The 13,310-nt window shown below is 38.9% G+C and overlaps 1 protein-coding gene across 1 annotated transcript in view; it reads right to left on the bottom strand.

Moving 5' to 3' along the window:
- Positions 1-8,635: 8,635 nt before the first annotated feature.
- GAD1 (glutamate decarboxylase 1) overlaps positions 8,636-13,310 on the bottom strand; it is a 55,524-nt gene continuing 50,849 nt past the window's right edge. The window contains exon 16 of the mRNA XM_069080677.1: positions 8,636-10,580. Coding sequence (XP_068936778.1) covers positions 10,407-10,580 — 174 coding nt within the window. The 3' untranslated portion in view covers positions 8,636-10,406. The remainder of the gene's footprint in view (positions 10,581-13,310) is intronic.

Genomic DNA, 13,310 nt, shown 5'->3' with positions numbered 1-13,310 from the left:
AAAAAAAAAAAAAAAAAAGAAAGTGCCTTGGACAGCAAGGAGGTCAAATCAGTCAATACTTAAAGAAATTAATTAAGGCTATTCACTGGAAAGTCAAATACTCCATATAGTTTTATTTAAGCTGAAACTTAAATATTTTGGCCACATAATGAGAGGATGGGACTCATTGGAAAAGATGCTGATGTTGGGAAAGATTGAAGGCAAAAGGAAAAAGGGGATGGCAGAGGATGAGATGGATAGATGGTGTCATAGAAACAATGAACATCAACTTGGATAGACTTCAAAAGATAGTGGGGGTAGAAGGACTTGGCGTATAGTCCATAGGGTCATGAAGAATAGGACATGACTGAACAACAAGAAGAAATTTACTGCTAGGCTGAGTTCATTGATTTAAGGGAAAGAGTTCAGTTCCAGAGGCTTATTGGGTTAGTCTAGGACAGGTTAAAGCACAAAGAAGTTCTCTGGTTTGGGGGAAGCACTTAAAATAACTTTTATAGTTAAAGTAAAAGAAATTACCTTTCTCTTTCTCTGTTCCAAGAGAACATTTCACTTTCTCTCTGGGGAAACCAGAAATGGTTCACCTCTGAACCAGTGCAAATAGGCAAGGAACAAAGGCTATTCTTCCCTTTTGAGTCTGGAACTACAGTCTAACTAGTTCTGTCTGGTATTAGATTGTAATGGAGCCGCCCTGCCCAAGAGCATTAGACATCTGACTTTCCTCAAATAACTCCCTCACTTTGTACTTTATCCTTCTTTTATCTGTTTATCCCTAAAGCCTCAAAACCAAGATAGTGAGGATTTTTTTTTTTACTTTGTTCGTTCTCAAGGTTACCCTGGGGAGAAGAAAGGAATAAGAAGAGAATCTCTCTAACACTGTTTAAGCATGATTTACTTACAGGAATTATATATGGGCATTTTGTTGTCTGGAGGTCATTATAATGCAGCCTGGAAATAAGAGATTACAGCAACTTGCTTCCCATAATAATGATAGAGATTATAAGATTAAAAGGCAAGGCTGTTCCAAAGAACCCAAAGTACTTTCTGTGTTAAAAAAAATCTGGTTCCTTAGCATACCTTGAATAGGAAGAAGACCTCAGAGGTTCCTCTTTCATTATTGTATACCTTTTTTAGGGAGATTCAAGGTAAACATGAATGAATGAACAAAAAAAAAGATTTATTAATCCGTTACTATGTGCCAGGCATTGTGCTAAACCTGGTATGCAGATACAAAAAGCAAGAAAGTTCCTGCCCTCAAGGTGCTTATGTTCTAATATGAGAAGACAGCACATATACAAAGGAGGAGTATTTTGGACTGGAAAGTTGCAGTGATGTGAGCAGAGTAATAGGGCAATTCATTTCTTGGGCACTTTTTACATATGAAACTGAACTAGAAATTCTTTAAAAATCAATTAATTAATTTTTGGTTTTCAACATTCATTTCCACAAGATTTTGAGTTACAATTTTTTTCTCCCCATCTTCTCCCCACCCAAGCCTACTGAATACCCCTTCCCCCAATCTATTCTCTTTTATATCCTCCCCCATCACCTCCCTAACTTTCTAGTAGGGCAAGATGGGTTTCTATAACTCAGTACCTGTATATCTTATTTCCCAGTTACATGTAAAAAACAAATCTTTAAACATTTGTTTTTAAAACTTGAGTTCCAGATTTTTTCCCTTCTTTCTTCCTCACCCACCCCCACTGGGAATATAAGCAACTCAATATAGGTTGTACATGTGTAGTTACCCCAAATAATTTCCATAGTAGTTATATTGTGAAAGTCTAACTATATTTCCTCCATCCTATCCCACCCCCCACTTATTGTATTTTCTCCTTTGACCCTATCCCTTTTCAAAAATGTTTGCTTCTAACTACCTTCTCCCCCAATCTGCCCTCCCTTCTATCATCCCCCCTCTTGTCCCCTACCCTCCTATTTTCCTGTAGGATAAAATACCCAATTGAGTGTGTATGTTATTCCCTCCTTAAGCCAAATTCAATGAGAATCATGTTGTCTCATTCCCTTTCACCATCCTGCTCTTCCCCTTCATTGTAACAGTTTTCTCTTGCCTCTTTTATATGACATAATTTACCCTAATTTATCTCTTCCTTTCTCCTTCTCCCAACAAATTCCTCTCTCACATCTTAATTTTATTTTTTAGATATCATCCCTTCATATTCAACTCATCATGTGCCCTCTGTCTATGTATACATGAACATACATATGCTCACACTCACATATTTATATACACATATACCCTCCTATATATATACACACACACACACACACACATATTCCCTTCAATTGAGTTACAATTATTGTTTTTCTGTGTAGGAATGTGAATAGTTTGACTTTAATAAGTTCCTTATGATTTCTGAACTAGAAATTCTTTTTTCTGTAGTTTATTTTATTTTTTTAGTTTATATCATTCATTTCCACAGGATTTTGAGTTACAAATTTTCTCCCCATTTTTTTTCCAGTAGGGCATGGTGGATATCTATGCCCCAATGCCTGTATATCTTATTTCCCAGTTGCATGTAAAATAATAATAATAATAACATATATATTTTAAACATTTGATTTTAAACCTTTGAATTCCAGATTCTTTTCCTATCTCCCTCATCACCCACCTTTACTGGGAAGATAAGCAATTCAATATAAGTTGCACATGTGTAGCTATGCAAAATATTTCCATAGTGGATATATTGTGAAAGACTGTATTTCCCTCCATCCCATCCCACCCCCCACTTTTTCTGTTCTCTACTTTGATCCTGTCCCTTTTCAAAAATGTGTGCTTCCAACTTCCCTCTCCCCCAGCCTGCCCTCCCTTCCATCATCCCCCCTCTCATTCCCTTCCCCCCTACACTCCTGTAGGGTGAGATACCCTATTTAGTATGTATGTCATTCCTTCCCTAAGCCAAATTCATTGAGAATAAGGTTGACTCATTCCCTTTTGCCTTCCTGTTCTTCCCCTCCATTGTAGCAGTGTTCTCTTGCTTCTTCTATATGAGATAATTTACTCCATTCTATCTCTCCCCATCTCCTCTCATTATATTCCTCTCTCACTTCTTAATTTCACCATTTAAGTATCATCCCTTCCTATTCAACTGGTCCTGTGCCTACTGTCTATGTATACCTGTACACATATATACACATACTCACATATATATTCATACACTCATATAACCTCCTATATAGACATATATATGTATGTATGTATGTGTGTATCTATCTATCTATCTATCTATCTATCTATCTATCTATCTATCTATCTATCTATCTATCTATCCACACACACACATTTCTATTCCCTCCAACTATTCTCATACTGAGAAAAGTTTCATAAATTAAAATGATCTTTTTTCCATGTAGGAATGTAAGTAGTTGAACTTTGATAAGTTCCTTATGATTTGTTTTTCCTGTTTACCTTCTCATGCTTCTCTTGCTTCTTGTATCTGAATGTCAAATTTTCTATTCAACTCTGGTTTTTTCTTCAAGAATGCTTGAAAGTCCTCTATTCCATTGAATGATCATATTTCCCTCTGAAACATGATACTCAGTTTTGCTGGATAGGTGATTCTTGGTTTTAATCCCAGCTACTTTGACCTCCAGAATATCATATTCTAAGCCCTTCGATCCCTCAGTGTAGAAGCTTCCAGATCCTGTGTTATCCTGATTGTGTTTCCACAATATTCAAATTGTTTCTTCTTGGCTGCTTGTGATATTTTCTCCTTGATCTGGGTATTCTGGAACCTGGCTATAATATTCCTAGGACTTTTCTTTTTGGGATATTTTTCAGGAGGTGATCAGTGGATTCTTTCAACCTCTATTTTGCCCTCTGTTTCTAAAACCTCAGGGCAATTTTCCTCGAGAATTTCTTGAAGGATGATTTCTAGGTTCTTTTCTTGATCATGGCTTTCAGGTAGTCCAATAATTTTTAAATTCTCTCTCCTGGATCTGTTTTCCAGGTCAGTGGTTTTTCCAATGAGATATTTCACATTGCCTTCTATTTTTTAATTTGTTTGGATCTTTTTAATAGAATCTTGATTTCTCATAAAGTCACTAGCTTCCATTTGCTCCAATCTAATTGTGAAGGAATGATTCTCTTCAGTGAGCTTTTGAGATTCTTTTTCCATCTGGCAGATTTAGCTTTTTAAGGCATTCTTCTCCTCATTGGCTTTTTGGGCCTCTTTTGCCATTTGAGTTAGTCTATTTTTTAAGGTGTTATTTTCTTCAGTCAGGTTGTTGACTCTCATTTTGTAATTTTCTTGCATATTTCTCATTTCTCTTCCCATTTTTTCCTCCACTTCTCTTATTTGGTTTTCAAAATCCTTCTTAAGCTCCTCTATGGCCTGTAAGCAGCTTATTCTTTTCTTGGAAGCTTCAGGTGCAGGAGTTCTGACTTCACTGTCTTCCTCCTGTTCCATGCCCTGATCCTTTTTGTCCCCATAAAAGGAATCCAGAGTCTGACTGCTGTGTTTGCCTTGCTTACCTTGTTTGCTCATGTTGCCACTCAATTATTAGACTTTTGAGCTTTTTGCCACAGTAGAACTCTGCTACCAGAAGAGGGAGCTTTGTCCCAATAGCTGGGGCTTTCTCAGCTGCTGGAGATATTAGTTTGGTGCCTTCTCTGAAGCCTCCACACACTCTGGCAAACTGCTGGAGCACCCCAGGACCTTCACCCTAGACTGCAATCCAGATCCAAGCAGGTTAAAGCAAGAGCAATTACTCCTCAGACTGGTTGCTTGGTCCCCCTACACTCTGTAGGCCTGGAGCTCTGAAGCAGCCATGTGGCAGTGGCTGCATGGCCACAAGGCCTCAGCCGCTTCTTCCTTCAGGGGGTAAAGGCTTGATCACACTCCTGAACTCCTGGTTCACAAAGTCCACACTGCACTGACCTCTCACTTTGTCCTTAGCATCTATGGGTTGATAATTCTGGAAACTGCCACAGCAGCTGGTGATTTGAAGTCCCTCTACCTGGCGTCTGGTGGCTACCCTGAGGCTAAAACCTCTGGCTTGTACAGGACTATGCCAGGCTCCCAACACGCTGCGCTGGCTGCTTCCTGCCAGACTGTCAGGCTGTCCTCAGTGGGAGGTTACCTTCTTTGTGTCATTTTGTGAGTTCTGTAGCTCCAGAGTTTGTTTAGAGTCACCTTTTACATGAATTGGAGGAGGTGGAAGTGGAAGTCCTGTTTCTACTCCGTCATCTTGACTCTATCCCCCTGAACTAGAAATTCTTTTGGGACTTGGAGGAAATAGCAATGTGGAGAGAACAGTGGGAAGATAGGCACCAGGGAGAAACTTCAGACTTTAGGAAACAATACCCCATGTCAGAGAGATGAGGACCCCAAGAAACTGCTATTCCCCCACCAGAGGAAGGAGAGAGGCAGGGCCAGGCCACAGAAAACTTTCTTGGAATGTAGAAAAGCCTCCCATCAAAAAAAAAAAAAACCCAAACACAAAACAAAACAAAAAACATGGGGCGGCTAGGTAGTGCAGTGAATAGAGCACCAGCCCTGGAGTCAGGAGGACCTGAGTTCAAATCCGGCCTCAGACACTTAACACAAAAACTAGCCGTGTGACCTTGGGCAAGTCACTTAACCCCAATTGCCCTCCAAAAAAGCAAACAAAAACAAAACAGAAAAGCCTCCCATCATAGTATCTTCTAGAGCTAGAAGACATATTAGAGATAATTTAGTTTAACCCCCTTATTTAAGATGAAGAAACTGAAGGCCAGAATGATTTGGTGACTTGCTCTAAGTTCTACACAGTAAATGGCAGAGCTGGGATTTGAACTTAGGTTCTATGAGTCCAAATTCATCACTATTTCTACCATTGGAAGGTGCTAACATTACTGCTGAACCAGAGGACCACCACTGGATGGAAGTGTATCCCACCAATGTTGCCACCCTTGGGCAAACTTCCAGTCACCCTGTGCTCTTTGTGGCCTCTCTCAAATATAGCCCTGTTCCTGGAATTCCCATTGATTTTGAGATTCATAGCCAAATTCTAGGTCTATGAGAATTCAGCTGGACTATAAGGAGATTGCTTATTTACCAGAGATTCAACTATAGGAAAACAAAATTGTAAAGTGAGCCAAGCTTTCTCAGATCCCTCACATCCCCTTTTGGGTGCCCTTCCCTTTTTCCCTGTCCACTTTTAGGTAGTTTCTTCCCCTCCCCCGCCCCAGTTACCCATTACCTTCATTCTGTGAAGAGGAGGGGAAGGGAAAGGAGAAGAAGAAAAAGGAGGAATTGGGGCCATCAATATCTTTTTAGTGAAGATGAAGAACTACTCTTTTGTTGTGAAAAGTATGAATCCCTAGAGGGTTTGTAGAGAACCATTTTGGTGGCATTTAAAAGGTATTATTTAAAAATTAAAATTTCATTGCTTATCATCATCTTCCTAATAAGTTTTCTTTTTTTTTTTAAACAGTTGGGGTTAAGTAACTTGCTCAAGGTTACATGGCCAGTTATTTTGTGTGGGTGCTAAGTATCTGAGGCTGGATCCAGGGTCTCCCAACTCCAGGGCCAGCGTTCTTACTCCCTGTGCCACCTGGCTGCCCCTAAATAAGTTTTCTAATAAGTTAGAACAGTCTGTTTCTTGAATAATTTCATGTTTTGCCCTGAACACATTACGCTAAAATTCTGAGCTTCCCTCCGGTACCTGGCATTCTCTATGCCTATCTGTCAGAAGTATTGGGCTAACCCTAAATGCTTTGAAGAAGAGCTCCATGGCAAAAACACTGGACATTTTCAGCCTTCTTTAATAGTTATCCTTTCCCAAACTCATGGATTGGATTAGAGAGCAATGGGGATTCTCTCCCGACTGAAAATCACCACTCAAAAACAATGCCCATTACAGGGGGAAAGGGAGAAAAGAGCCACTTTTGGGAAGGAAAGAAGGACCATTCATGTACCTAATGGAAGTCAGATTTAGGGACCAGAAAACCTATATCATGTATACCTTGCCATAACTTAGACTATAGAAGCACAAGAACATAGAGAAGTGAACCTTATATTCATCTTAGATAAGTTGCCAAAAATAGTCTCCTGGAGAAGTACAATTGAGATAGATGAGAGGCAGCTCCTTTCAAAGGGGAAAATCTCAAAACTAAATGTTCAGGATTGGGAACCGACTGACTTTCTTCTCCCAGATAAGCATATCTGTCCAAATGGCTCCTGAACTTGAACCTCAAGTCTCAGAGTACAGAATTAATCCTAGAGACTTACTCCAGAATGGGCTCTCAGTCTTTACTAAGTGCTGAAGTCAGGAGTTACCACAAGTACTGTCTTAAACAATATCTTCCCTTCTAGGCTAATTGTATCACCTAATGTTGTTCAGTCGTTTCCAACTCTTTGTGACCCCATTTGTGATTTTCTTGGCAATGGTATTGCAGTGGTTCTCTGTTTCCCCCTCTAGCTCATTTTATAGATGAGGAAACTGAGACAAACAGGATTAAGTGCCTTGCCCAGGGTTACACAGCTAGTAAATGTCTGAGGTCAGTTTTGAACTCAGGAAGATGAGTCTTCTTGTCTCCAGACACTGCACTCTATACACTGTACCACTTCACTGCCTGATCATGTAATTGCTATTACATTTAAAAATCAGCAAATGTCAATTCTAGAATCAAAGTAATTTTGAGCTAGAAGGGACCAAAGAGGCCATCCAATCCAATTCTCTTATTTTATAGATTACGAGATTGAGATTCAGAAAGGAGCAGAATTTGAACCCAAGTCCTCAACACTCAAATCTAGAGTTCTTTCCAATATGCCAAAGACCACACAGAGGTTAAAAGGTAGGGTCAAAATGGGTAGAGTCTCAAGTTATGCTTCTGTGTTCCTTCCATCACACCACAACAATTTATGGATTCTGGCTAAGATTTGGGGAAAATATCTTTAGCTGAACATTCATCTTTGCCTTTAGATTTTTCTTAGTATCACAAAATTCCATTTCTCTGCTTAGTGAACTATATGCAAATGTTTCATGGGGTCACAGAATTAGGAGTGTAAGAGACCCTAGAGGTCATTAGGTCTAAACCCCTCATTTTACAGATGACGAACTAGAGAGGTCAAATGACATCCAGTCACAAAACTAATGTTTGAGGCAGAATTGCTTATCTAGAGGTGCTGCATGCACATATCCAGAAATCTTTGGAATTTTGTAGTAGGATAAATTCAAAATCTGTTTTTTAAAGCCCTTCTGAGCAAAATCTTATTCATTATTTTTCTGGACTCCTTCACAATTATGTCATTATTTCCTGGGAGGAAGTTACCTCTGCAAACTAGAACCATCCAACCCAAGCTGGACAGGACAAATTGTTTCATTTTGTGCTTCTTTCATAGAATCACCAAGAAAGGAAGCCTCAAACTGCAAACTGGAAAATGGGATAAGAGGGCAAAACTTTTCTAAGACATTGAAATCAACAAACTTTAATGACTGACCACAATAAAATTTTGCAGCTCCTGGGTGGTTCTGGGACTTTGGTTTGACATTGAATGGAGATTTAGCAATTGAGGGTGAAATGCAGGTAATTAGCCACACAGTGAGCTAATGGGAACTGAAATGATCCACAGGTGTCCCAGGTGACTGCAATTGGAAACATCTCTCTCAATTAAAACGAGAAACTGGCAAACCATTCTGTCCAAGTTCTCCAAGGAGAACATTTTTATTTATTCATTTTTTCATGTATACTCTAAAATGTTCTTCCTGCAAAATAGCAGTGAGCCTGGTCAGCACTCCTCTAGAATCCATAAGGATCTTCAGAAATGTTGCCATAGAATTTAGCTAAACTAGTCACAGAGCTTGGTCCTGATCTACTACAAAGGTACAAGGGCCTGGTTGTTAGCCAGGAGTCACTAGAAAAGCATTCAGAAAACTGGACACACAGTCAAACAGTAAGGGTAACAAAAGTGCAGAGTCTATGGAAGTAAAGGGGTTTCAATATACTCAACTCTAGGTACAATATCAGAATTCCTTTTCTAGACAGGAAAATGATCCATAAGTGATTTTTTAAGGGCACTCTAATAGAAATGCAAGTTTCACTAAATTTTACTCTTTTCTCTTTGGCTCACAAATACACTAAAATACCATAAACGTTATTTCAAACTTACTTCAGTAATATATAAATAAGATACATTACAAATGGAAGAAAATACAAGACAACTCTTAACATGGTAAATCTCTGCATATAAATAAAGCAAATATTTCATGTACCTACAATTGAACAGTTATTGAAATCATTATGTGTGTTCCTTTCCCCACCCCACAAAGTCATTTAACAATAATATACACAATCTACACAAAGCAATCTCTAAAAATACATCGAGAATATACCTGCTAACAAGGATTGTGCTACTACTTCCCCTCAGATAACACTAATGGAGAGGGTGTGGCTAACTGGGCAGCAAATGGTGACTTCCTCAGAGACACAACTAGCAGTTTGGAGCTCAGGGAAAGCACCACAAGATGCCTGTGCCTGGGGCAAGCAGTAAGACAAATTCTACTGGGACAGGTAGGATGAGTGGGAGGAAGACCTCCTTTGGAGAAAGAACTTAGGTCTCAAGACACAGAATTCCTTGGGAGGAGACACTCCAGGACACCTAGAAGCTGCTACTGGTGAGGTCATCACCAGGGAATGGACTGGGGGAGGGAGCTGCTGTCATCTGACAGCTTCCTATTTTGACTAATTATTCTTCTTAAGTAGGTGCTAAACTCATTTGTTTCTACTTAATGAAGTTAATTAATTAATTAATTTTTAATTAATTAATAATTAAATTAAAGTTAATGAAGAGTGCTGTCAATGCCCTGTAAATGTTAGCATCCTGTGACAAAGCCTCTCTTGCTCCTTATAGCTCTGGCTTTTCGTCACGCAGGAGAGAATAATTGGGGGTAAGATTAAGTCCTGCTAAATAGTAATTTCCTTTGTATGTACAGAACTACAGTTTTATAAAATCTTTGCTGTTTTCATTTGGCAAGCTGGTTTGCAGCACGTTACCCCCTCCTCAGTGATTTTTGAAGGAAGAATCGGCTCTATGAAAGTGGAAAGCATGCTGCTTATTACTAAGGTCCTACTCACTATACATATATATATATATAGTTATATATAACTGTACATATATACTGGAAAGATTTTTTCAGCTGCAATTTCTTTTAAGACCTATTAGTTTCCTGCTAACTACAATAAACAGGCTTAAATAAGGTTTAGCAATATGTGTCACGGTAATATACTTTTTCTCCCTCAATAAAATGGCCTATGTGTTTTCAGCAACTTATAGGGATTTGTTTCTAGAGTGCCATAGGAGAATGCAACATTTAGAAAGGAAACTTCCATGAAGTGTGTTCTGTAGAAATGGGTGCAGAACTGGAAAACACCTCATGAAAGCAAGAAAGGGTTTGCCCGATGGTTATTACAGATCCTGTCCCAGTCTTTCAATTTCCTCAATGAGGAAGTCGATATCAGACTTGGTGGCTGCTGGGTTTGAGATAACCATCCGGAAGAAGTTGGCTTTGTCTCCCTGAGGCTGGTATCCAACCATAGTCGTACCAGACTCCATCATCAGAGCTTTGATCTTCGGCGCCACCTTGTGGTAGAGAACACAAAACAATACATAAGGCCCACCAAAATATCCCTTTTTTGTTTGTTTTGAAATTTTAATCATTTTTGGTTTTTATTATTCTTGACAGGCAAGCAAGGGGCTCAAATTAAATTGGTGTCTGAGGTCCCTCCCAGCTGTTAATCGATGATCCTATGTTGCTATTCAACAAACATAAATGTTTCCATATTCAAAGAACAGAAAATGAGGATTATATATAAAACTGAACATCTTTATAAGTAAAGCTTTTGTTTTTAGTAATCACATAACAAATTCAGCTTGTTAGTTTCTAAGCTATCCTGCTTGTCTGTGTCTCCCTCTGACTTCCTTTAAGGATATTTTTCAAATGAGTCAGCATACACACACACACACACACACACACACACACACACACACACACATACACAAACACAGCTTTGAAAACCTTAAAGCCCTATATAAATGCTAACAGCTATTGTTATTAATAATAACAACAATAAATAATCATAAATAATTCAACATATTTGGGGTGTGGTGGGGAGTTTGGAAAGAACAACCTAGCTAAAAATACTTTTGCTATTTTTTTTTAACATGGGCAAGAATAAAAAGAAAAGGAAAATGTTGCAAATTCCTATTTTAATAGTAGCTGTTGTTCTATGGAAGAGGCAGAGTGCCAGAAGGGATAGAATTAGAGAAGATTTGAAGTTCAGCCACTGACAAACACAGGAAAACATGTGACCACAGACAAATCCCTTAACTTTTCAATGTCTCATTTAGCTTAGAAAATTAAGACTATAAACTAAAAATGAGTTGTTAATCTTCATTGGTAGCTGGAGTTTCCACAATGGTGGTTTCCTACATCAATTAAAGTACAGTCTGGATCAAATATATATATTTGTGTATACACATGTCTATGTCTATGACAATGTGCCTATAGTCTAACTATACCAGAGGATTTCTGCTGGTCTTCCTTTGGTACCACATTGTGTCAGGAGAGGAGGCAACCTGGTAAATGTTTAACAACCTTCTTAATTAAAAAAATACACTTTTAAGTTTACTCTCCATTATTAACATTTTCTTCATCACTTTAAATCTAGACAATCAACAGAACAGTATATCAAACCTTGGTGTATAGTATTTGTCAATTTCCAAGGTGAAAATGCTCACAGTGAAAATTTAATAGTTAGCTTTCATAAGTTGGTTCCCCAAGCTGGCTCTCTAGCACACCTGGTCAAACAGTAGCCATAGCCTCTCAAAGGCTATGCATTGAAATAAGAACTGTAGTAGGTTTTTACCAAACTAGAAGGGCTTTGAGTGAGCTCAGTGGCTGTTTATACATGCCTGTTGTTTGAGGACCAGCTAAACTAAGTACTAAAAGGGCTCACTGCCAAAAGGTTGACTGCCAGGTGATGAATTTTTTAATAATGTCAACTCTTAAGAGGTCAGAATTTGCTTCAATAAGCAGATGGAAAAAACAGATTTTTTTTTTCGAAATGTGAAAAGAATACATTGGAACAGATATTAATAAGTGCCAAATCCTTGGACAGTATTCTAAAAGAACTACAAAGTATTGTACTTTCTTAGATGCACATAGAACATAGGCCAGGTGACTATGCTATGCTAGCGTACCTGGCCCATGTTCTATGGATATCTCTATTTTCTACCATAAGATAAAAGATCCTGTTTTGGGACATTCAGTTTAAAAGGGGACCTCTTGACAACATATCACCCGAGTTAATTCTAACAGTGTTTGCTGAAAAAGAGCCCGATCATGCACCAGAGGCAACAGCAGTTATTTAAATACAGCTCTGAAATACTACCCAGAATTCGCTCCAGCTAGCCGTGTACAATTGTAGTCATTTGGAGTTTGACAAAAGCCACACTGTCAACTTTCTTCTGTGGCAGTGTCCAAAAAAAGCATCTCACGGCTCTTATTGGTTGGCAGTGTTGTGTGGTAGATAGAGCACTGGATTTGAAGTTAGGAAGATGTAGGTTCAAACCTTGCCTTAGGCTCTTCCTAGTAGGGCCCTCAGAAAGTCACAACATCCTCTCTAAGCCTCAGTTTCCTCATCTGTAAAATAAGGATAACAATGGCACCTACCTCACAGTGTTGTGACGAAGCTCAAATGAGATACTACCCTAAAATGCTATGTAAAATTAGCCGACCAATAAAATAATGATACATATTTATTGGTTGACTAATTCCTATTTCCTAACTCCAGAGTGCAGACAGGGATTGGATAAACACAAGAAGGGAGTGGATTCTTATGTTCTATGCTTTTGAGGGATGAAATAGAGAAACAGCTGGGAAGTCTTTGCAGAGATGCAACATGAAATTTTTGTACCTATTATAAATGTCATAAAAGATGCCCAATATTGGATAGGATTAGCACTGTCCCACTGGGGTTTAGACAGAGAACTCAAACATCGTCATGAAGTTACTGCTCAGGAGACTGAGGCAGGATGACAGTACAGGGTGGAGTGCAACTATTTGATAGCTTCCACTCCAATTATTCTTGCTGAATTCTACTATTTGTACCCTGCTAAAACTTGGAAAGTACACTTGTGCCTTCTAATTCTGTCCTGGGCAAAGCCCAGTTGTCCTGTTCTGGGTATGGCACTTAGTCTTCCTTGTTGTCTTGGAATTTGTGAAAGCAATCAGGGGAAGGCTATGCGGTAGAGATTGAATGTGGAGAGAGACAGAGAGAGAGAGAGAGAGAGAGAGAGAGAGAGAGAGAG

Source organism: Petaurus breviceps, unplaced genomic scaffold (genome assembly GCF_028583685.1).
Source record: "Petaurus breviceps papuanus isolate PSGF00001 unplaced genomic scaffold, PetGlider_PUasm1.0 91133, whole genome shotgun sequence".
Classification (NCBI taxonomy): Eukaryota; Metazoa; Chordata; class Mammalia; order Diprotodontia; family Petauridae; genus Petaurus; species Petaurus breviceps.
The sequence above is the reverse complement of the archived record's forward strand: the minus strand, read 5'-3'. Positions and strand labels throughout refer to the sequence as shown.